We start from the raw sequence: 22,320 nt of genomic DNA, 5'->3' as shown, positions 1-22,320 counted from the left end.
TCACAGCTACATCTATTTTCGTTCCATTTGAAAAGCACCAGCAGAATGCAGCACAGAGGGTGTGGTACCTGTGAGATCGAAGGTCTCAACGACACATCACCTTCTGGAAACCAGTAGCAACACAAGGAACCAAGGTTTTTGAGGGTTCCCATCCTTCCCCCAGGCCCTACTGCATAGAGTGGCCATGGAACAGCAGCTGGACCTTAAAACAGGCTTGATTTTTATCCACAATCCACTTGAGCCCCAAGATAACTAGCCCAGGAACAACCAGAGTCAGGGTTCTGTACTCCGGGGAGGAGTTCCTTGGTGGCTGGAGGGAAAAAATAAATAAGTTAAAAAAAAAAAATTCTACTACTGCCTGCCAAGGGCAAGAATGATCCCTCCCTGTTTCCCTCCATGCCTTGGGAGCTCTTGTGCCAGCACAGGACCTGCCAGGGGCAAGGTGCCATAGGGTGACGGTGCAGATCCGAGCCTGGCAGCAGTTCACTCTTCAGCACACGTAAGGTGAAGGTGGCAACCTGCCCCTGTGGGAAGGGACATTCCCTATCCTGGGGGAAACAGATACCAAGCAGAGCTACACAGCTCACTTGTAATCACTGCAACCATCCAAGGGAGGAGTCATTCCTTCATCCAGCAGATCACGGAACTTCATAAGGGACTCTATGGCCCATCACAGCCCTTTCTTACAGAGAACCACTCAGAGCTTCAGGTTGAAATTGCCACTGCAGCTCAGGTGACAAGGCACTCCCTGGGCATTCCTGTGAAGTCACCTCACACCTGGAACTAGACCAGAGGTTTTTATCAGCCTTCATCCAGATGAGTGAGGCAGGGTCATCAAGGACACTGGTTTGGGACATTGGACAATTGGGTGCAATTCCCCCACTTGGACAACTCCTACATGTCCTTTACCCTTACCACAGCACAGCAGGAGGCAAAATCACCCCGCCACACTTGTTCACACAGGCCCTAGAAAGGCATCACCTTAGTTAGACATTTACTATCTCATGCAGAGATCTCACCTGGAAGGTTAGTACCTATTAACTTCCATCAGGAGATAAACAGTGCCCCAAGGACAGCAAACAAGGATCAGTTGGAATACACTGATTTAGCCAATGCTTTTGAAGATGCAGGTAAAGAATGGACTGAGAGACTCCCCAGAGAACCTCACTGCAGGGGATGTGCCAGCTACAGCCAAAACAGCACAACAGAGAAGACATGTAAGGAACAGTTTTGCCTCCTCTGTGGAAGAGAGTCCAAACCCCAACTCTTAAAGTATAAAAAAAAAAGTAGAATCCTCTACTTCTCCTGGGTGAACTCTGATCCAAACTCCTGGTATGGGGACAAGCCTGTCAATGGGTCTTTTACCCTGGAGAAAGCAACCTGACCCTGCCACAGAACACACAGTCTGGGGCAGGGCTCAGAGCACAGAGCCCCAGACTGCCTTACATGAAGGACCTGCTCCCCTTCCCTCCCAGGGAAAGGGGATAATGGACTAGAAGCACCTGGGGAAAGCTACCTGCTGACTCAAAAAACCAAGAACCCAACTCAGTTCAGTGTAACACAGGTTTTTATCAGTTCAGTGAGAAGCTGGGCAGAAGCCAGGCTTTCACACCATCCCACAGGCCATGTAATGAATTAGTAAAGGCTGGACTATAATCTACTGCAGAAATACACCTTTTTCCCAAGGACACAGTATTTGGATGACACAAGACCACTGCACACAGCTGACAACCATATGTTTATTTGCAAAAGAAACTGATTTTCTACATTGGAAGGCAATTCCAGTGCTTCTTTCTCTGGTAACATGGGTAGAGACCTCTCTGCAGAGCTGACCAACCCCTGCTAAGCACAGACTGCTGGTGCCTCCCAGTTAAGCCAATGATATTCCATCCCTGCTGCTGGTGAGGCTGTGACCAAAGGGGACAGGGCAGCCCCGACTCAGTGGTGGAACAGGCGGAGGTTGGTGTGGATCAGGGTTATCCCCAGCTCGTTGCAGGCGTCGATCACAACGTCGTCAGCAGCCGAGCCAGACGGGGCAGCGATGAACTGTACTCCACTCTGCACACAGACAGGGTGAGGGCAAGGGTTGGAGGACGGAATACCAAAATCCCCCTTGGAAGGAGCTGGCAGCCCCAGTCCTTCATCCACATCCCACTGAACAAACAAAGGCTTCCATTGCCCAAAGCTGCTCCAAAGGGAGCAGGAAGTTCACTGCTCAGAAAGAAGACTAAAAGAGTTCCTCTGAAAGTGACAGGCCTTGTCTTGATATTCTTAGAAGGTTTAATAAACTTTAGTCCTCTGTTCATCCTAAATCAGCAAACTGAGCAATGGCTGGCTAATTACTGTCCACGTGAGGCCAGTAACTGTAAGGAACACTCTTCCCAGGATGTGCTATCCTAGCCAGCAGTGCAGGACGTTCCTCAGCAGTCCCCACAAAAGGGACTTGTGAGGACTTCCCTCAGCAGCCCACACAAAATAAAAAGGAAAAAACATTGCCTGGAGTCCCCCCAACACCCCGGCCCTGCCACGACTTACCCGCTTAGCCCTGTCGACGTTATCCCTGAAAGGGAAGAAGGCGTCGGAGCTGAGGGACACAGCAGACAGCTTGGCAATCCACTGCTTCTTCTCCGCTTCTGTGAGCTGCTTGGGCACCTCTTCAAACAAGGCCTGCCACTTCACCAGGTCCTCATCCTGCAGGGACAAAACCCAGCTCAGCCACAGAGCCGGGAGCTCCCGGCATTCCCCTGCCAGGGACACATGGATGAGTGGCAGCATCCCCTGACACCCAGCTCAGCTGGACTTTGTGCTCCACAGCTCTGCTGCTGGGAACTTCAAACCAGGGGGTTTAAAATCCAAAGTGGGAACACTTTACCACCATCAGCTCTTTTGGCATCCTTTTAACTCCTTTCCTTCCCCCTCCTCACCCCAGGGCTTGAAGCATTCCTTCTCCCCCCTTTAATTCCAAGATGCTCTGTCTGGCCTGCCAGCAGCATGGTAAATGCCAGCACACACAAACAGGGTTGGTAGATGACTTAACACATGGCAAACGGCAGCTTGGTTTATGATTCACCTTCTGAAACAGCAACTGCTCCAATTCTTGCCCCCTTAAACTGCTCAGAGAGATGATTCACAAGGTCCCTAATCCAGCCCTTGGCTTTTGATACTTAAAAAGGACATACTATTTTCTTGTCTCACTATTGCCTGTAATGGGGAGGTCAGAGGGATTCTGAGAATCCAAAATGCCACACAAACAAACAGCTCCATGTGAGAAGGTGCCACTGACAGAGCAGGGAGGGTTGGAACATCAACTGAAGATTTAACCCATCCTCACTGCTGGGAAGAGCCATCATGTATTACGACACTCAGGTCAGGTTTAAGTCCTGCGTAAAGCCTTTGTTTGGCAGAGGTTGGAGCTGCAGGGAAGGCTCCCAGCCAGCCCTCACCTCTCCGATGGTGCCGGTGACGTACTGGTCGATGGCGTTGGAGATCTCGGCTCTCTTCACTCCCGCCTTGAACTTCATGGAGAGCACGCGCGGGTGGTGCCGCAGCCACCAGTTGTTGGCCTTGTCACCGGCCAGGCGAGTGCAGTGGATCCGGGACTGCTGCCCGGCCCCGATCCCGATGACCTGCAGCACAGGGAAGCAAAGCACAACCTCACCTTGCTGCACAGACACCAGTCAGAGCTGCATTCCAGCCAAGCCATTAGGAAAGATATCCCACAAATCAGCTGCTCCTCACTGAAGGGGAGAAAGAGTGTAGGTAATTAGTGAGGAAAACTTGGGAAATACCTGCATCCCCGATCCTGTAAACTGGTTACAGGGCCAGCTCCCTGCACTGCTGACTTCCAGAGCTCTGCTGAGCTGACAGTCACTCTCAAAACACCACGTTCTTTCACCCTTCTAAATAACACAACCCCAGCCATCAGAGTCACAGCGTTAACCTCAGGAGGGCGAGACAATTATGGCTTTTAAGGCAAAGCAAAGTCCTGTAGGTCACAGAAACAAATGTGACTGCCAAGAGCTGGAAAAGGGCACTTCAGTCAGAGCACTAATGTGTGAGCCCAGGTCGCCCATACACCACCATCCCTCCTGGTGAGCCAGGCAAGCACAGCTCAAACAGGTCAGCTGAGAGAGCTGTGGTGAGGGGGCAATTTGTCTGTCAAGGCTGGTAAGAAAGTAAACCCACTGCTCACTCAGGAAGGCTGGTCAGCGGCACCATTACATCCCAGGAATTGTCAGGGCCCGGGGGCTACCACACATTTCCCACACTGCCACCTGCCAGAGTCCAGGAGTGTTAAAATAGCTGCTGCCAACCTTATTTAATAGCACTTGTGCTCGATATCAAACAGACCTAGTTCTTCAGGATGCAAAATCCACAGTGGTTTTTCCTAAAGGAAGCTGCTATGAAAATATGGTATTTGCTCAGCTTCTGTTTGCTTTTATCAGACCACTTCCTTTGGAGTTCTCTCTCATCAGACGTGTTTTTTCAGGTACAGTATAGATTAAAATATATAGAGGCTCTTTAGTGCTCAGGTAATCAGAAAACAAGTCTCTCTCTTCATTTCCTGCTCCTGTGAAGCCACAGCTGAACTGTTCACCAGACTGTTCTCATGGGGGCTGCTCCAGGGACATGGTGTTGAGGCTGCTGGTGCTGCCTCAGAGTTTCCAGCTCAGCCTGGGACAGATGGTAAAGCTGTAAGTGGAAGGCTGCCCTCAAAGGAATGTATCATTTGTCTTCCCATTCATCAAGACACAGTGACTTCACCTCTTACCAGAACCATTAAACGAGCTGCTGGACGCAGTTCCCCCAAGGAGCAAACGAAAGCCTTGGGCTGCTATCAAACATAATCTGCTCAGCCATAACTGAGGTCATCAGCGTGTAACAAACCCACAGGCACGCTGGTGTTGCCATAAACACTGAACAGATGCACAGTTTCTTATGGGTTAGTGGCACCTTCCCCCCAACAAACACTCCCGATGTCCAACCTCTGCTCTCACATCCACCCAGTTAAACCCTTGAACTTGCAGGGAACCCTGCACCTCAAAGCAGCTCAATACCAGCTGCATACTGGTGTATTCCCTCTTCCACTGAGGTTTATCCTCTCTTCCTGGACAAAGGAGAGGCTGGCTGTGTCACACAGCACACCATTAACTGCCACTCAGCCCTTAAGAGTGGGACTAGCAAGCCAGGCTGGGCTAAAGCAGGACTTTTTAGCTGGGGATGCAGATGGTAGAGAGTAACAGTCTGGTACTGGAGAGCAGTAGGGGCCAAAATACCACAAAACATTTCCAAGTTTCTAAAAAATGTGATGTCCTGGGCCCTTTCCCAGCCAGAATGATGCCTCGTCTTCCTCTCGTCCTCGTGAGCTGTGGCCTCACACTCCTGTGATGGAACAGGGTGCTCTCCCACCGGTCAGTACCTGAGCAGATGCTCAAAAAGTGCCTTTGCCTTTCCCCTGTGAGCCACTCAGAATATTTCACATTTTTTTGTGACCTAAATTTTGTCAAAAGATGCATAACTGAACAAAATGGCAGGAACTTTGTACTTCAGTTGTTCAAAGTGATATATCCTGTAAAGTCTTCATAGGCATCCCCAAATCAACAGAGATATTATCTGCAACACATGGACCTCTTTTTATAACAACAGCTTAGCAGGTAAGGGAAGAAAAAAGCTGCTTCTCTGTGCCTCCTTCTGAGGAGCACTGTTGTTCCAGAAGGAAGTTCACAGTTACAGCCTGGGAAGAACATGCTGGTAGGATGCACTTCACTGGAAAATGCTGATCCAGGGAAAGAAAAATCCTTTCTTTTTTTGTAGAAAAATATGGACATAGAACAGAGAATAGTTTGGGTTGGAAAGGACCTTAAAGTTCATCTCATTCCATGCCCCTGCCATGGGCAGGAACACCTTCCCCTAGCCCAGGTTGCTCCAAGTCCTGTCCAACCTGGCCTTGGACACTTCCAGGGATGGGGCAGCCACAGCTTCTCTGGGCCACCAGTGCCAGGGCCTCCCCACCCTCACAGGGAAGGATTTCTTCCCAATATCCCATCTAACCCTGCCCTCTGTCAGCTTAAAGCCATTGTTGAAACCACAGGCTTTGGTGGAACAGTGCTGGGGAAGATTCTTCAATCCAGCCTGGAATTTCTGATCTAAAGAAGAGAAACCAGCAGGTTGAGCTTCTGCTTAATGCAAACTATAGACTTGTACCTGAATCTCCCTTCACTCTGGCCTGTACCTATTCTCTGCCTTTTCCACTTCATGTGGAGTGAAAAATCCTTCTTCCTACACCTCTTCCTCTCCCTACCTCAAATGTTGCCCTTCCCCCATACAAAAAAACACAGCTGAAACCTCAAAACCCTCCACAAAGCAATCTTTCCCCCTGTTTTCTACACAAAAATTAATTATGTTTCTTTCAGAGTTTCATCTCCTGGGAATCCCAAAGTGCTTAAGCAGAGCCTATTAAGTGTGAGCAGTGAAAGGAGACAGCAGTACAGGGTCAGTAGAAAAACAATAAATCACTTAATAGAAAAAAATTTTGGGTGAAAATTGAGAACTACTTCGAAACACTTTGGTTTGTAAGAGAGTCAAACACTCCATAGCTGGATGCTGTGCAACATGAGATGGATAATGCCCCAAGGATCCTTGCAAAATGATCCACATTGGCTTGGGTTTGCTCAGGTTTAGCCTGGATAATGAGTGAAAACAAAAACCCCAAATACATTTGGAAATACAAAAATCTAATGAAGGACTTGACAATTGGGAAGACAAATAAACAATGAAGTCACTGGGAAAGTGTAAGGTAAATTAACAGTTTTGTTTTATCCTACTGTGCAGAGAATAAAGAAAGAATATTTTAAAATTGCTAATTTAAAACATGATGGTATCATTAAAGCAAGAGTAAATCAACATGTCACAGGCTGAAAGTCAGAAAGAACAAGTGGAAGTGTTTATTGCAATTAGTGGCAGCTGCCTTCCTGCAAATTAAGTGACACTCAGGTCCAGAAATGCTTCCTCCCACTCCAAACTTCCCTAGAACTCACCAACACACCTGCCTTGCTGGAGTGGCTGATCCACTCATGAACCCAACGAAGTCAAGCTGTCAAAAACATTCTGGATGTCTCATACACAAGAGTTTTGCTGGGAACAGGGATGCTGTGAGGCTGAAATAACCCCTGGAAAACCAAAAGCAATGGACTGAAAGCAAGATGGACTTGCTCAGGTTTGGCTCCTGTAACCCAAACCAGGTCAAATCCTGGAAAAGTATTTAATCTGGAAGCTGCCTTCCATCCCTGGGCTGTAATGAGCTTCTTAAGGAAGATGTTGAGCTTTGATTTCAGTCTCCCAGTGCTGAAATCACCACCTCCCTGAGCAGGTAACAGCTGCTGCCTTTTACTATTAACAAAGTCACTCGTATTTTAGTACAAGATTCTGACCTTGGCCTTCCCCATCACATACACAACAAACCAAGACAACCCACATTTGTATTTGATTGAAATCTACACCTGCAAATATGCAAAACACACTGAAGCCCTGCTTGCCCACACTGCTTCCCACCCCTCTGTCCTGCCCTCTCCCTTCCATCTGGAACAGGCATTACCACACACATTTCAGACACATCTGCAGCACCACATTAAGCCCAGACTTGCAAAAGCACTGGGGAAATCGCTGCTGGAAGGAGGGAAAAGGAGCAGAGTGACACCTTTGTTCTGGGGCTAGGAGATCCAACACTCCTGAGTGCACAGAACCATTTCAAAGCAAAAAAACCCTAAAGCTGAAGAGCAGACAAATGCCAGATCTCCAGAGATTTATTCTGAAGAACTACAGAGCACATGACCCCAGGAAGTTCTGTGAGACAGCCCTGCAATGTTTCCAGGCTGTACCAACAGCCTGGGAAATGCAGATGAGCACCAATGCAACAAGGAGAGCACTGCAGCCCATTCTCAGTCTCTATCTGCAGGGTTCACTCTGATCCACTTTGCTGATTTATGATGTACTAAAGCTCAAGATCAAAAACATTCTTTGTTTTTTTCTTCTGTATTTTTTTTAAATAATCCAGGCCTATGGAAAAATTAACACAGAGAGCAGACAACCAGCTAAACAGCAGCATTAGGAGAATGAGCTGCTCAGCAAAAATACAATTTTCAGTATATTCACAACAACTTTGAGATAAGTGATTTAGGCTGAACATCCAGTGATGATGTGGAAAGAAAGGATTTTTTTGAAATTCGAGATACAAACTGAAAGAAGGGAAATTTAAGTTAGGTATTAGGAAGAAATTCCTCCCTGTGAAGGTGGGGAGGCCCTGGCACAGGTTGCCCACAGAAGCTGTAGCTGCTCCATCCCTGGAATTGTCCAAGGCCAGGTTGGACAGGGCTTGGAGCAACCTGGTCTAGTGGAAGGTGTTACTGCCTATTAGCAGGGGGTTGCTAATGGTTTTTAAGGTCCCTTCCAACCCAAACTATTCCATGACTCATAATCTCAATAACACATTTGATAATGCCCCTATAAATTCCAGCATTCATCATAACCTTTAAAAAAAATTCCAGGAGGATGGAAGATTTAAAATGCCCCAAAGGGACAAAAGACCCCAAACATATCCCATCTTTCTTAACTAAAGAAATGAAACTAAAAGTAAGAAGATAGATAGAATCCAGCTGTTGAAACTACTGTAATTTCCTAAGGCTCTACATCAACTACAACATATGTGCATGCCCTCAGAACAATGGTGTGAACAGAGTAGCCAAAGAAATGACTCAAGGCCAGAGTTGTAAAAGCAGGTAAGAGCTTTTCCAACCCCATCACTGACAGAGCCACGAAAAGATGATACCATGGTTTTGAAGCAGCCTCCTAAGAAACAAATGCTTCACTACTGTTCTGTCTGGGGCAGCTCCTCTGTGCCTGTTCAGCCTCCTGTGTGCTGGAGGATTTTCCCAGCCTGCCCTGAGCTGAAGGCGGGAGCTGCCCGGCTCAGTTACCTGCCCGTCCTTGGCGTAGCACACGGAGTTGGACTGGGTGTACTTGACGGCGATGCTGGCCACGATCAGGTCTCGGACGGCAGCCTCGGGCAGCTGGAACACAACACCACTGTCAGCACCATCCTGACGGCCAGCAGCAGCCAGCTGCTGAACCCCCAAGCCTCCACAACTTCTGTACCGGGGAGAGGGACACAAGGTAGCTAAAAATATCAATTACCAGCAAATTTGGTTTAGATTAAAAACCATAAATGGTTGGTTTTGCAGCTGATCTCAGCTCTCAGGGGTAAGACTCAATCTCACTGGGTCAGGAGGGCTCGACCACTGGCCCTAAGCCTGCAAAGTCCTCTGTCCTTACTCACTGTCATCAGATGTGCTCATAGGCAAAAAGCAGGACCACAGCAATTAGAATAGCTCCCAAAATCTGCATTAAGTATGATTTTTAAGTTCCATTCCTAATTTATTAAAACGACTTTTATTACCTCAATGTCTGAACTTGCTTCTGAGCCCATGACTAATCATGTGCTCATTAACATCTGTTTTTCTAATGAGAGCGAGATCAGAGACAAAGAAATAACTGAAAACTTTGTGATGATGTTGAACTCTCAGTGATGAGCAACATCGGCCAGGCCAGAGTTTATACAACACAGAAAGGTGATGTAAACAGTGAGTCAGAAAGAGACCACGATGGATCTTTAGCACATGGTTGTCTCACCACAAGAAACTGCACACAGTAGCTTCTTATTTACAAGAAATACAAATATTTTGTTAAGTCTGAAATAATGGGAGAAATCCTCTTATTTATCCAAGGAATCAAAACAAAGGAAAACTATCTTGATTTACCCAAGTATATTTGGTCCAGAAAGTTTGCTGCATTGTTTCCTAAAAGCCAGTTAAATCTTATTAGCATATTTTAAGAGCTCTTAACATAGCACAGTGATGCCTTTCTTGATGAAGGCACCCCAGTTCCTTCACTGCATCTGTCTTTTGGCTCATTTATCTGCCAACACTTACAGTTTTATTCTTTGTGACAATGTTCTTGAACAGCGACCGGTCGATGACTGCGTTGTTCCTCTTCTGCATGAGGTTCAGCCCATACAGGGTTCGAACCTCCAGGTCATCTGGCTCATAGTGGGGATCCATCTAAAAGCCAAAAAACAGGCCAGTAAAACACTTCACACCAAAATCTACAAAGTCTTCCAGTTTCCACAGAAAGCAGAAAAACATGCACAAAGAGTCTTCCAGAGGAAGGGGGAAGTATTTGGAGTTCTTCACACATTTCTCAAGGTATGACTCCCAGTCCTCTGTGACATTCAAGGAAACAGTGAATGTGATGATTTCCAGAGCTGCACTGTTGGGGCACATGTCCACACAAGTCAGAAGCACAACCAATGCAGGGATCAGGTTAACTGGAACTGTTAAACCGCACTCAGGTCTACCCAAGCATGGGCTTATTCAGAATTTTGGTATCCCCAGCTGAGGTTACTGAGACAGGAAACAAACCAGACTAAGGTGACCAGCTCTAAAATAGGAGTGTGCACATGCTTTATGTGGTTTCCCTAATCCATTTAAATTTTTCAGATCAACTTTCCTCAGCATTCCTCTGCACACAGGCCCCAAAGATACAGACTTAACCAATACGACCTCATCCTTGCAAAGTTAATTGAATTCCAGGAGGTAATCAGCTGCCAAGACTGCCTGCAATTTCATTCCTTCTTGCCTAAAGCTCCTGAGCCATCTTCTAGAGCTCCCTGGGCAGCAACACTACAATTGCAACTTCAGCTAAGCCTTGGATTTTCTTTTTGTGATGTTACAGTGAAGTTCTCTGCTCTCATCCCAGTTCCAAACTCTGTGGTGCCATCCTCATCCCTGACTGTACTAAAGACTGCTCTGAAAATACCAACGCACACACAAGGTTCCCCCCAGGGGTTTAATACACCTGCTTCTCACTGCCAAGACTCACAACATCACTCAGGCACTGTATCTTAGATATAAAGAATTCAGGGAGGAAACAAAGTCAGTAAAAGTGAGAGGAAAGCCAGCAAAGAGTGGAAAGAGCACAGAAATGCTGTTTCTTCGAGGTACTCTTGCTAGTTCATAGATTTAATGGCTTTAAATCCACTGTAGGGGGACCTGAATCAGTCCCCTGGTTACTTGGACACCAACATCTGTGAGAAGCAGGTATGGGAAGAGCAGCAGAGGGTTAGAGAGGACCAGCAGTACAAACCTGGAGGACACAGTAGGCACCATTCTTCTTTTTTGAAAGGATTTTGAGAGCTTCTTCCTCATAGCCAGGGGCCACCACACCATCAGACACCTGCAACACACAGATTTCAACTTCCATGTGACAAAAATGAAAGGGGGGCTCAGACTGAAAGCTCTGCCTGCCATTTCACAGTGTGCAGTGAAGACACACCTCTTGAGGTCTGTGTGTACCCAACAATACCAAAAGCACTATTAAATATCGGTTTCAGTCCTGGAAACAAAAAATTGCAGAGCACTATAAACTCTTGGCAGGAGTTAGTAAAAAATACCCCACATAACTTTAAGCAGAATGGAAGTAATATCGTTCTCCAGAGGGAAACAGCTCAACCATGACATCCCCACTTTTCAGCCCTAACAGTAAATATGGGTTAAAGCCCAATAAATCCTCATTTCAACAGTGATACTAATGATGAGACAAAAATACTGGCAAAAGAACTGTTAACAGCATTGAAACAGAGATGTTTACATTCATCAGTGCCATAAAGCCATACACAACTTCCACATTTCTGTCTTATAACGTGGGTGGGGTTCTTTTGTTTTTTTAAGTACCAAATGTTATCCTCATACAGCAGTCAAATAGACTCTTTCACTTGTTTGACAAGAACCACAGAATGGTTTGTGTTGGAAGGGGCCTTAAAATTCATCTCATTCCACCCCCTTGCCATGGGCAGAGACACCTTCCACTAGACCAGGTTGTTCCAAGTCCCATCCAATCTGTCCTTGAACACTTCCATGACGTGTGCCATGCAGTCAGCTATGGAATTAACACTGGATGCAGAAAAGTCATGGCCTTGGCAGTTGAACTCAATGATCTCAGAGGTCTTTTCCAACCTAAATGATTCTGTGATTCTAAGTATAAAGTGCAGCCTGGAAAGTGGCTGAGCCCACACATAGGCAGGTAGTAACCCATATCCACATTCCAAGCTTGGGCAAGAGGCTGTCTCTCAGCATTCCAGACCTCTATTGCTCCCATTACAGCTGTTCCACCAGACACTTGTGACAGCATAATCAGGGTTCATTTCCAGAGGCCTGCTCAGAGGTCTGCAATCATCTCTTGGAAAGCAGCATTTCCCACAATTTCACTGCTATTTCCCAGGCTCTAGCACACAGCCAGGTTTTAACTGGGAGAAATGCATCAAAAGATCGGTGTCAATTCTGCACTCCAGATCAGAGAATTACCCAAATGGACCAATAAAACTCCTCAGTAAAATGGGTCAAATTCACACAAAAAGGCTGTTGCAAACCAATGACTCCATCCAATGTGATTCTCCTTTTTACCCTGGAATGATGTGCTGGTTTAACTAACCTCTCTGGAAATAATCTTGGCAGTAGCCACGTCGCAGATGTCAGACAGGGCAATGAAGTCACCAAAAGACGACATCCGGTCAGCACCTGAAAAATCCTGCTTTTACTAATTTATCAAACTACAGCATCATACACAGAGAAGTCTTTGCTTCTACAGCCCAGTCAAGCTTCTATAAGAGCCAATAATTTAAACCAAGAGCAAAAAAAAAAAAGAAAAAAAGGCCATATCAGAGCAACAAGGACAAAAAATCCTACCTCAAACACATGGACCTTCAAATATTCCCATTGTTCGGATATTCTTCCTTCTTCCCTGCCTCTGTCAAAGCTCTAACTCTGTAATGACTACCTCTGTGACCACAAGCAACTCAGCTGTACCCAGTGGTGACAAGAGGACAAGCAGAGACAAGGATCACACAGGAAGATTTTAGATGAGAGACAGCTGGAAAAACAGGAAAGCTTTTAGATGCCTATGCTCCACCTGGCTTTTCCTGCAAGAAACCACACCCAGAAATGTACCGAAAAGCAATTTTTTTTTGCATTTTTTAAAAACTAAATATTCTTGATATTTAATGGCATAGCTAAGGTGAACTCAGCTGCCATCACAGATGCCTCACTACTCAGCAAGGTCAGTTCTTCTATCCCTGCCATTCTAAACGTTTGTTTTTCTACCAACCATTGCAATAGCTTTCTGAGGCCAACGTTCAAAGGTGGTCTGTGAAAAATAAACTCAAGCCAACGTGCTCCTTATCAAGTTTGCTTTGTTTTCTATAATCTGTGAAGATTTTCTAGGAATGCCACGGAAAATGAGAGAAGCAGCAAAGTTCCTCAGCTAAGCAGAGGAAACTGGTTTTATTTACTTTTTTAGCTTTTTTTTTTTTGGTGAGCTCTGCAGTACAAAAGCATTAAAAAAACAACCAAATACCACATACAGAAACATTTCTACCCAAGTTAAGTATTTCTGAGTATTCCAAGGCTGTGTGCTATCAGCCCAGGCGTTTATCCCTATCCTATAGCCAAAAGCCCACATATTTATATATGACTGTATATATTTTTTTAATGTAAATATGTATAATCTCTACAGGTCTTCTATATACATCAAGGAACAGAATCCAAAATGGTTTCAGCCCTTTGAAACAGCATACAAGATCTGCTCACTTGGAGAGCAATTTCTGACAGGCAGTCAGGCAGATCCTTATGGAGAAAAGCCCTGCAGAGGAGGAGTATGGAGCAAGGGGAAGAGCCTGGGAAGTGCTGAGAGTGGAGCTCAGCCCTCTGGACATGCTGGTTTCCTGAGGTTCTCTAGACCCTCACCTCTGCTCCGGGCGTAGGCAGAGGCCATGGGCGTCAGGCTCTTGTGGAAGTCGTGCACCATGCAGACTTGCGCCTCCTCCTCGCTGAGCGGAACTCCAACAGCAGCACCTAGTGGGAAACACGAGCCAGGGCACTCAAACCCTGTCCCTGGGATCTACCCACACTGCCAGGGTGAGGGACACACACCCCACTGGCAGGGCCTGCCAAAAGCTGGAGTGTGTCCAAGGAGGGGCTGCCCTACCTGCGGGACTGACGTGTTTGAAGGAGGCGGCCGCTGGAATGCCCAGAGCCTGCTTGAGCTCCTTCACCAGCTGCCAGGCATTGAGGGCATCACAGAGGTTGATGAACCCTGGAGAGCCATTCACCACTGCAAACACAGCACACAGACACATTAAAGCAGGCAGAGCCCTCTCCCCAGAGCCTGGAGAGTGAGCACAAAAGATTTCTCCCACCGAGAGCTGAAAGTGCTACAAGTCGTTCTGGTACAATGACCGTGGCTCCTCAGCAACTGGTTAAGTGCCCAGCAATCCACAGCAAGAGTAAAGGCCTTTTAAAAGTCTGCTCTCAAAAAGCCTTTTGCTCTGGCCCTGAAAGAAGAACTGCTTGTTCTGACATGGCAGCACTGTGAGCATTTCAGGAGAGTGGGGGAAAAAGATCATTTTAACAATAACCCCCATCCAGGGCAAGTGAACACAGGGCTGTTCTGTTCCCATTCTGGAAGGAAGACTTGCAAGCAAATCAATCTCCAGTGCAAGAATGGAAAAGCTTCCTAAGAGGTCCCAGAGTTGAAACTGGGAAATGCTGCAATACAAAGCTTCACTGTTTATTCAACAGGACAATGCCTGCACACATTGGAAGCAGTCTCAAGAACAAGAGTAGCCAAACTTTCTCTCCAAAACAGGGGTTTCCCTCGCTGCAACAATGCTGTGGTGAGTGGCACACCCCATAAAATGGCAGAGAGACATACCAGACCTGTCCCAAACTTGCAAGTGAGACTAGTACCCCTTCCCTCTGCCACCATCAGCAGAAGCAGCATTCTACAAAACTAAGGTAATAAACCACTGCTCAAAACCATCAAAGAAATTTAAAAAAAAAAAGAACAAAACCAATTCAGACCTAGAGAAGAACAGCTTGGTTTCTAGACAGATTAAATGGCGACACAAAAAGATGGGGAACATACTAAATAAGGCAAACAGCAAGTAGAAAAGCATCTTCAAAGGATGATGAGGTTTTCCTTTGCAAAATCTGGACCTAATGTCGAGCAAAAGGTACACTATATAAATCTGTTTAAAGTACCTTGGACACACAATCCTACAGCAACAGAGAACATGGACCAACAGTAAGTCTTGTGGGTATCAATAGACAAACTTTTCTGTCTCACACAGCTCAACCTTTTAACTGCCACAGTAGTGCCACTCAGTAACAAAGCAGTTGTGAAGGCACTGCAGGCCATCCCTTGGACTAAGGTATAAGATGGTCTTTCAGTCTGAAAGACAGCCAGCAGATGTGTACAATCACCTCCATTCTCAGCCGTCCCACAGCTCCCTTTTGGCCAGCATGGCCGAGCTCACCTGTCAGGGGAAGTTTGGCTCTCGTGGTGTAGAGTTGGGCAGGACTCTGGTGAGGGTTCATGCCGTACCTCAGGGGCAGCTGGGACACCCCCTTGCTGTATTCCTTCCTAAAGTAGTCAGAGATGGCTGCATCGTACTGGGCGGTGTGGGTGAAAGCCTGGGGACACAACAGGGGACACCTGTCAACTCACAAACATCAGCTTACAAAGGATTTGGTGTTTGAAGAGGTGAGGAATGAGTCAGGCCCAGCCCTTCACTGGAAGCAAACTCGACCAACCTTCAGTGCCAGGAGCCTCCTGGTCTCCATGGCAGTGTCTTTGTCCCCTGATGCCGCCATCTCTTTGGCTACTGCAGAGTAGTCTGCAGGGTCACACACGACTGTCACCCGGGCGTGGTTCTTGGCAGCCGCCCGCAGCAGGGCAACTCCTCCTGCAAGACAAGGGCATGGGCATGAAGCACTTCCCTCCTGGACATGGCACAGGAGCCACAGCTGAGGCCAAGGAGGGACATGCACCAATCCATCACTTGTGCCAGATGAACATGCCCCTTCCCTCCAGCACGGAGCAGGGTGAGGGTGCTCTTCAGAATGCACAAGGCTGGTGAGTTTGACTCAATCCACGGGGGAAGGTGCACATTGACTGGCCTTTGCAGACCCAGGCAGAGCTGCACTGGTGGGGAAACAGGTCATGGGCCACGATGAGCAACTGGGGCAAGAATGTCCTCGAGTAGCACAGCCACATCCCAGAGATGGCTGTAGCCACATCCCAAAGATGACTGTAGCCACACGTGGCTTAAGCACCATGCTCTGCAACACCAAGGTGGGCAGGGGTCTAGAGAAAGATTTATTTCTACCCTGCCAAGCAACCAACGTTCCCAAACCTCTCTGCAAATAATACTGAATTTTGCCCAGGTCCTTTGTGTGAGATAAAATGCCACAGTTACCCCTCAAGTCTGACTCTGCACAGCTGTTGCAACACTTTAAATCACACAAGATAGTCGGCTGTTGCAAAGGAAAAGGAGAGGCTGGCACTGCTTCATGCAGAGCAAGTATTACTCCATAAAACATTTAATAGAGAGCTCTGCTGGGCATCATTTGGACTAAACTACTGCAGGAAAATTCAATCCCAATCCAACTGCAAGGCACAAAACCGTGCCTGTACTGTTCACAACATGCCAAGCAGAGATGCTGCAGTGAAGAGCAAACCTCTTGGGGTTAATAACTAGGAAGAGACAATCTGCTAATACATGCGTCCATGCTTCCAAAGTCAGGTCCTAAGTACTCTCCCACACATGCAAACCAGTCCCTTTCCTTGTAACAGCTTCCTGCAGTGAAGTTCTCAGCCATCCCCAGAGCACTTTCAGTGGTTCAGCCTTTTCTCTCCAAAGCTCATGTTTTTTTAAGTTTTTATTACACTGCCAGAGGCAGCAAAAGAGGTTTAGTCTGCTCCCTGTGTTTCAGCAGGAAGCCTGCTCCCCCTGGCCTTTCCTAGCACAGCCTTCTGCAGTACCTCAGGCCCTCTCTTGGGCAGTGCACGACTTGTCCCCCATGCAGGGTGCCTTCCCAGCCTGTTCCTTGCCATTTTAATTGCAGATCTGCTTAAAAGCAACAAGGCTTACCCAACTATGCCTTCAGTCTGCTCCTTGCAGCTCCTGAGCTCTCGAGCAGACTTCCTTTGTGGGTGTGCAAGGCCACCAAACAAAAAGGAAAAGAACTGAGACAACTCAGAGATCAGAAGCATCAAGTCTGTCTGGAAAACAGATCTGCTCTCCCTTTAACTTACCAATATCAATCTTTTCCACTGCATCTTGAACAGTTACACCGGGAGAAGAAACGGTCTTCACAAAAGGGTAGAGGTTACACACCACAACTCTGAGAATTGAGGGGAAAACAGTTATTCAGCAAGAAACAAAAATGCCAAATTAAAGCTTGGCAAGCACACGATATCAACAGTGTTTTCATGGTCTTGTTTCTCAGGGACCAACTAAAATCCTGTGGCCAAGACTTCTTTCTCCAAAAGACTTAAGACATGGTGGCGCTCAGCCAAAGGCCAAGTGATGGTACAGTGTATTCTGACATTTAACTGGGTTCTGTGTATCAAACAATGCTAGAACCACAATTTACATAAGCCAGCTTAAAGGAAGAGAATCTTTGAATATGTGGGTCTGTATTTAAATGTTCAGTGATGTTGGTGCACAACTTGAGCCATCTCAAAGGACTTCAAAGTGCGTTCTCAGCAGTACTGAAAACAGGCACCCAGTAAGCACCCAGGGCAAGGGCCATTGCAAACAAAGTACAATCAATCCAATTTTCCATAACTTTTCCAAGAGCAGAAAATGACCTACAATATCACCTTCTGGACTTTTAAAATACCAACAACATATTAAACCTGAGCGTGCCACCCACATCCCACAAAGCCTCTGTAGCACATGAAAGCAGGGGGGAAAATTGACTTTTTCCTCTCAAGCTAAGACTGGACCTTACTGGAATTAGTTTTTTCATCTGATCTGGAAGAAGGTCTGTATTCCAGCAAGCATGAAGTAATAACTTGCCCTGTCCCATCCTACCAGTGCCACATGAACTGTAGCGAAAGAAGGGATTTGTTCTGACCTTCACAAATAAGATTTTTAATCCAAGCGAATTAATTTACTCTCTTGATCTGAATACATGAAGGTATTGAACTCCAATGTGTGCCCAGTACTGGCAGTGAATTGCTGTGATGAGTACCCTTGTGTTCAACTTCTAATAATGCTTTGTTCCCACTCGGAGTGAACTCCAGCAGAAGGGATGATCAGCTTCCACTATGGCTTTCAGAACCCCCATGTCCCTAAATTTCCTACAATGTCTTTTATTGTCTCTTCTGTTTCTAATACCCCTTTCCCCTCAATCCATTCATGCTCCTAACCTGTTGCAAACCATCAGGAATCTGTGGACTTTAACACTTCTAATGCTTTTATCTGTGGAAATCCAGACAATCAATATCAAGCTTTCCTACATTGACTTGGATATGCAAATTTCATGCAGCTATGCAAAGACAGTCCTGCTGAGGATCAGCTACTTCTGCTTTTTGTAAGAGAACCTGAATCCAAATTATTACTCTGGATGCAAGTGCACTATAAGTCACTGATGTAAGGGCATGTTATTCCCCCTGCAATTCAGCAGAGCCTGCTTTAATATGCAGCTTGCTCTGAGGAGCCACCACTGCTGAGCCATCTATGAGGATTCCTGTGGTTTTAAATTTCAGGTTTTCAAATTCAGCCTGGAAATCCATCCATCAGTTTTTAAAAGTAATTTTAAAACTTAGGATGCATTCTGGCCCCACAGTCGTACTGCATCTCCCATCCTGGCTATACCTACAGTTCACTGTGTCCAGCTCAGCCATTGTTTCTAAACCAGGAGCAACTCACTGACATACAGCTGGTTACTCACAAGCACTGGTTAGATGTTAACACCAGTTAGTGACACATAGTCCCAAACTGCCCTGTGTCAATGAACCAGGTTCTAACAAAAACAGAAAAACAATCTTTGGTACATTAGTGCACAAACTGTTTTACTTCAGTTTCTGGCTGCAGCTCACTTGCTCCCATGATGGCTCTCAAAGTTTAAGTTTTCTGTCTCTTATCTATGTGTTTTCTGGCTAAACAAATGCTGAGTGTTCCTGACCCACTTCTTGTGTCTATTCTTTATTTATGTGTTGAAACTCAGTAAACATTATGCAAATATCAAAGGGTATATTTACTAAGCAAGTATTTCAAAATCAGGAATTGCCATCTGATGGGACATGTGGAACCAAGCTGAGGGGAGACGAGCCAGCTTCAAAAGTACTCAACTCAACTTTGCAATAAGTGTAATGTGGAGCTACATTGACTGAATGTAACGTGTCAAAATTCCCAGAGAACCAGAAGAAAGCAAAACCTCTGTTCCCTGTGGAAGCCACAATGTAACTTTTTCCTGGTTTACTTTTCTCTTACTACAAGTGATGAAGATGCATCTTTAGATTACAATTTTAAATACAAAGTATCTCCTGGTACAGTGAAGGAAGGAGACTGCAGATCTCCCGGTGTGCAGATGTTACAATCCCTACTGCTCCCATTCTCTGGTGCTGCCTGGTCTCCAATATTGGTTTTTGATTACTCATGGTTTGCATCATGTCCCCCAACATTTACCTTACAAGGCTGAAATCCTGTTTCTTCATATCAGCATTATCCTCTGGAATATTGCGAGCCAAGATGCCTAGTTACAAAAAACAGTACATCTTCATTGAAGAAGAGCTACATCACCACCAGCTTTTTAATTCAATATCTTCTTTAAGACTGTGCTTTTCCTCAGAGACTTTCTATCATAAACTTTCTGATTCTAGTTCAGACAATACCCTCAGCTCCTACTCCTTTGTTCCATTTTACAGACTCCTTGGCTGTTCCAATTCCACACTAACAGCTGTTTTTCCCCTAATGATAATTCCTAGACCATTCCAACTACTGAACAACAATTTCAAAAACGTACTTTATAAGCACTCAGTTGCTACTCTTAAAACATTAAAACTGTCATTAAGGAGTTCATGGGACAGAAAAAGAGCACCTGCCCTATGACACAAGGGAAGCAAAAGAGGCTATGCCTCTAGCTGAGCAGTGTAGGTGGCTGGCTTGGGTCTAGGAACTTGGAGAAACAGGCAGGTGACAGGCTGGCACAGTGTAAGCAACAGCTCAATCCTGGGTTTGAGGCGGTCAGTGACTGTCTCCAGCCCCCAGGTATGATGGACAACAGGTTCCACTCCAGGGATCTCCAGCATAGGAACAGGAGACAAAAGAGCAGATGGATTAATGTGCAGATGGACTGTCAAAGATCTCTGCTGAAGAGGAGCCAGAGAATATCAGAGTATGCAGAAATCACCCACTAAAGACTATGCTGTCGTGTTCCTTATGCTGCATACCAGATTCATCCACAGGTTAAATTCCATGGAGCTCTCTGCCTCAACACGCCTGCAACTGACTCTGCAAAGGATGTGCTAAGGCTTTTACAGAAAAGCTCTGTTACTTATAGCCCCGGGGAGAACAAGCTCTGCACAGACGCCAGCACAGCAACAAGCAAGTAATTCAGCCACCGTGCACTTCTCCACCCCTGTGCACTTCTCCACCCCGTGGCTTTTCACCTCTCCTCCAGCTCCTACAACAAATCTGTTCTCATTACTCGGTTCTTCCACACAACCCTTAAAAAAAGACATCTGTCAACTTCTTCTTCCCACCCTCACTGCCCATTTCTCTTTTAGACTGAAAAATATAATAGCAGAAATATACCAGCATGGACTGCAGGATGAAGGGTTTTCACACGTCCACCCAGCATCTCAGGGAAGCCTGTCAGGTCCGAAACATCTCTGCTCAGGGAGAAAACAGATGGTAACAGATGTGCCATACTGACTTTATCTATAGGCTGAGTGAACCAAACCAAAAGAATTGCATAAATTTCACTACAAAACCTCCCTATGCCAAAGGGGCAACAACTGCTTTTCCCATGAATGGAAATAAAGTTAATGGGTCACACTCAACTAAGCAGCACAGTTATTTCTCAAATACATACACTGGAATAACCAAGATAAGCAAATCCCAAGTCAACATGGTTTATAGAGAGAACAGAAGGCCATGCTAAGGTGATACAACACCTCAGTGCTCTTCTTCTCAGCTTAAATAAGACATTAATTAAAGTTTCACCACTCCTTGTGACTGTTTAGGATGGTGAAGGAACAATAAGGAGACGGAAGTGGAAATGTGACCATCTTTGCTTCAGACTTCACTGACAGCACAGCCAAGCAAAGCAGTTGGAGAAACATGACCAAGGACAGGGAGCACTGGGGGTGATGTATATTCGTGCTGATGTGTCCCAGAGGCCTACCACTGCATTCATTGGAACCAAAACAGAGTCACAGTCACCTGTCCTGCCAAATAATTGACAGGTTTTTCATCACTGCACTGGAAACCATTTCTATTTGGCCAGAACGGCTTTTTAATGACAGCACGGAAGAAACCAGAACGAATTTCCCCCGAATCATTGGCCAAACCAGCTTGACTGTACATGCACCTTCTCAAATGGTGGATGCACAACACTTAAATGCTCTGTCTGGATCAGTGGACCACTGTGTTGGGAAAATTATTTGTGACAAATGAACTCTGGCAAGACCAGGCAAAGATGAGCTTGCACTTGGCTGCGAGGAGCAGCACTAGGGTCAGATTATGAACTCAAGATAACAGATTCTCCCACGGAAACAAAGCTGCCTCAAGGCAGACAAGGCATCACCTCCAACACAAGGCTCCTGACACCTCTCGGTGTGCTGACCTGCACAGTAACGTTCTTCAGCCTCAGTAAACCAACTCCTGGCCAAGAAGCCTCTGAAGTTTGCTTTAGGGCATGTTTGGTTTTTTTTTTCTGAAGGGAAGACTTGCTTTCAGGCCATTTTTGCTCACAGAGAAAACAATTTAAGCAACCTCAGGGCCCAAATGAGCCTTTTTGTGGAGATGTCCAGGGGAGCATGTGTACCTGACAGGCAAGCCAGCATCTCTCAGGGACTTGGCTGTTCCTCCGGAGGCAATTAAACCCAGGCCGAGTGCGTGCAGGCTCCTCGCAAATTCCACCAGGTTGGTCTTGTCAGAGACGCTGAGCAAAGCTGGCAGGTGGGAAGAGCACGGGTATTTGGGTTTTATAAGTGGAACAGAGGGAACAACAGGATTAAGTGAGTGAAGCCTTTATAACTTCTGTAATTTAGGGAACGTACGTGATGCGAGTGGGCTGGGGAGGGGACGGGGAGCACCAGAGCCCCACACTCCCCCTCACGGGGCAGCCGCCCCTGAGGCGGGACCCCTGAGGCGGGACCCCTGAGGCGGGACCCCTGAGGCGGGACCCCTGAGGCGGG

The 22,320-nt window shown here is 46.4% G+C and overlaps 1 protein-coding gene across 1 annotated transcript in view; it reads right to left on the bottom strand.

Moving 5' to 3' along the window:
• Positions 1-1,719: 1,719 nt before the first annotated feature.
• Positions 1,720-22,320, bottom strand: part of ATIC (5-aminoimidazole-4-carboxamide ribonucleotide formyltransferase/IMP cyclohydrolase) — a 21,095-nt gene continuing 494 nt past the window's right edge. The window contains exons 2-16 of the mRNA XM_027678052.1: positions 21,948-22,074; positions 20,714-20,790; positions 19,586-19,652; positions 17,203-17,291; positions 15,699-15,850; positions 15,422-15,578; positions 14,092-14,217; positions 13,851-13,958; positions 12,541-12,626; positions 11,197-11,286; positions 9,984-10,112; positions 8,973-9,065; positions 3,444-3,626; positions 2,536-2,691; positions 1,720-2,058 (exon numbers count right to left, since the gene is read on the bottom strand). Of these exons, the coding sequence (XP_027533853.1) occupies positions 1,939-2,058; positions 2,536-2,691; positions 3,444-3,626; positions 8,973-9,065; positions 9,984-10,112; positions 11,197-11,286; positions 12,541-12,626; positions 13,851-13,958; positions 14,092-14,217; positions 15,422-15,578; positions 15,699-15,850; positions 17,203-17,291; positions 19,586-19,652; positions 20,714-20,790; positions 21,948-22,074 (1,760 nt within the window). The 3' untranslated portion in view covers positions 1,720-1,938. The remainder of the gene's footprint in view (positions 2,059-2,535; positions 2,692-3,443; positions 3,627-8,972; positions 9,066-9,983; positions 10,113-11,196; positions 11,287-12,540; positions 12,627-13,850; positions 13,959-14,091; positions 14,218-15,421; positions 15,579-15,698; positions 15,851-17,202; positions 17,292-19,585; positions 19,653-20,713; positions 20,791-21,947; positions 22,075-22,320) is intronic.

This window comes from Neopelma chrysocephalum, unplaced genomic scaffold (genome assembly GCF_003984885.1).
Source record: "Neopelma chrysocephalum unplaced genomic scaffold, ASM398488v2 Primary Assembly neopelma1_44, whole genome shotgun sequence".
NCBI lineage: Eukaryota > Metazoa > Chordata > Aves > Passeriformes > Pipridae > Neopelma > Neopelma chrysocephalum.
This window is presented reverse-complemented; position numbering and strand designations above follow the sequence as displayed.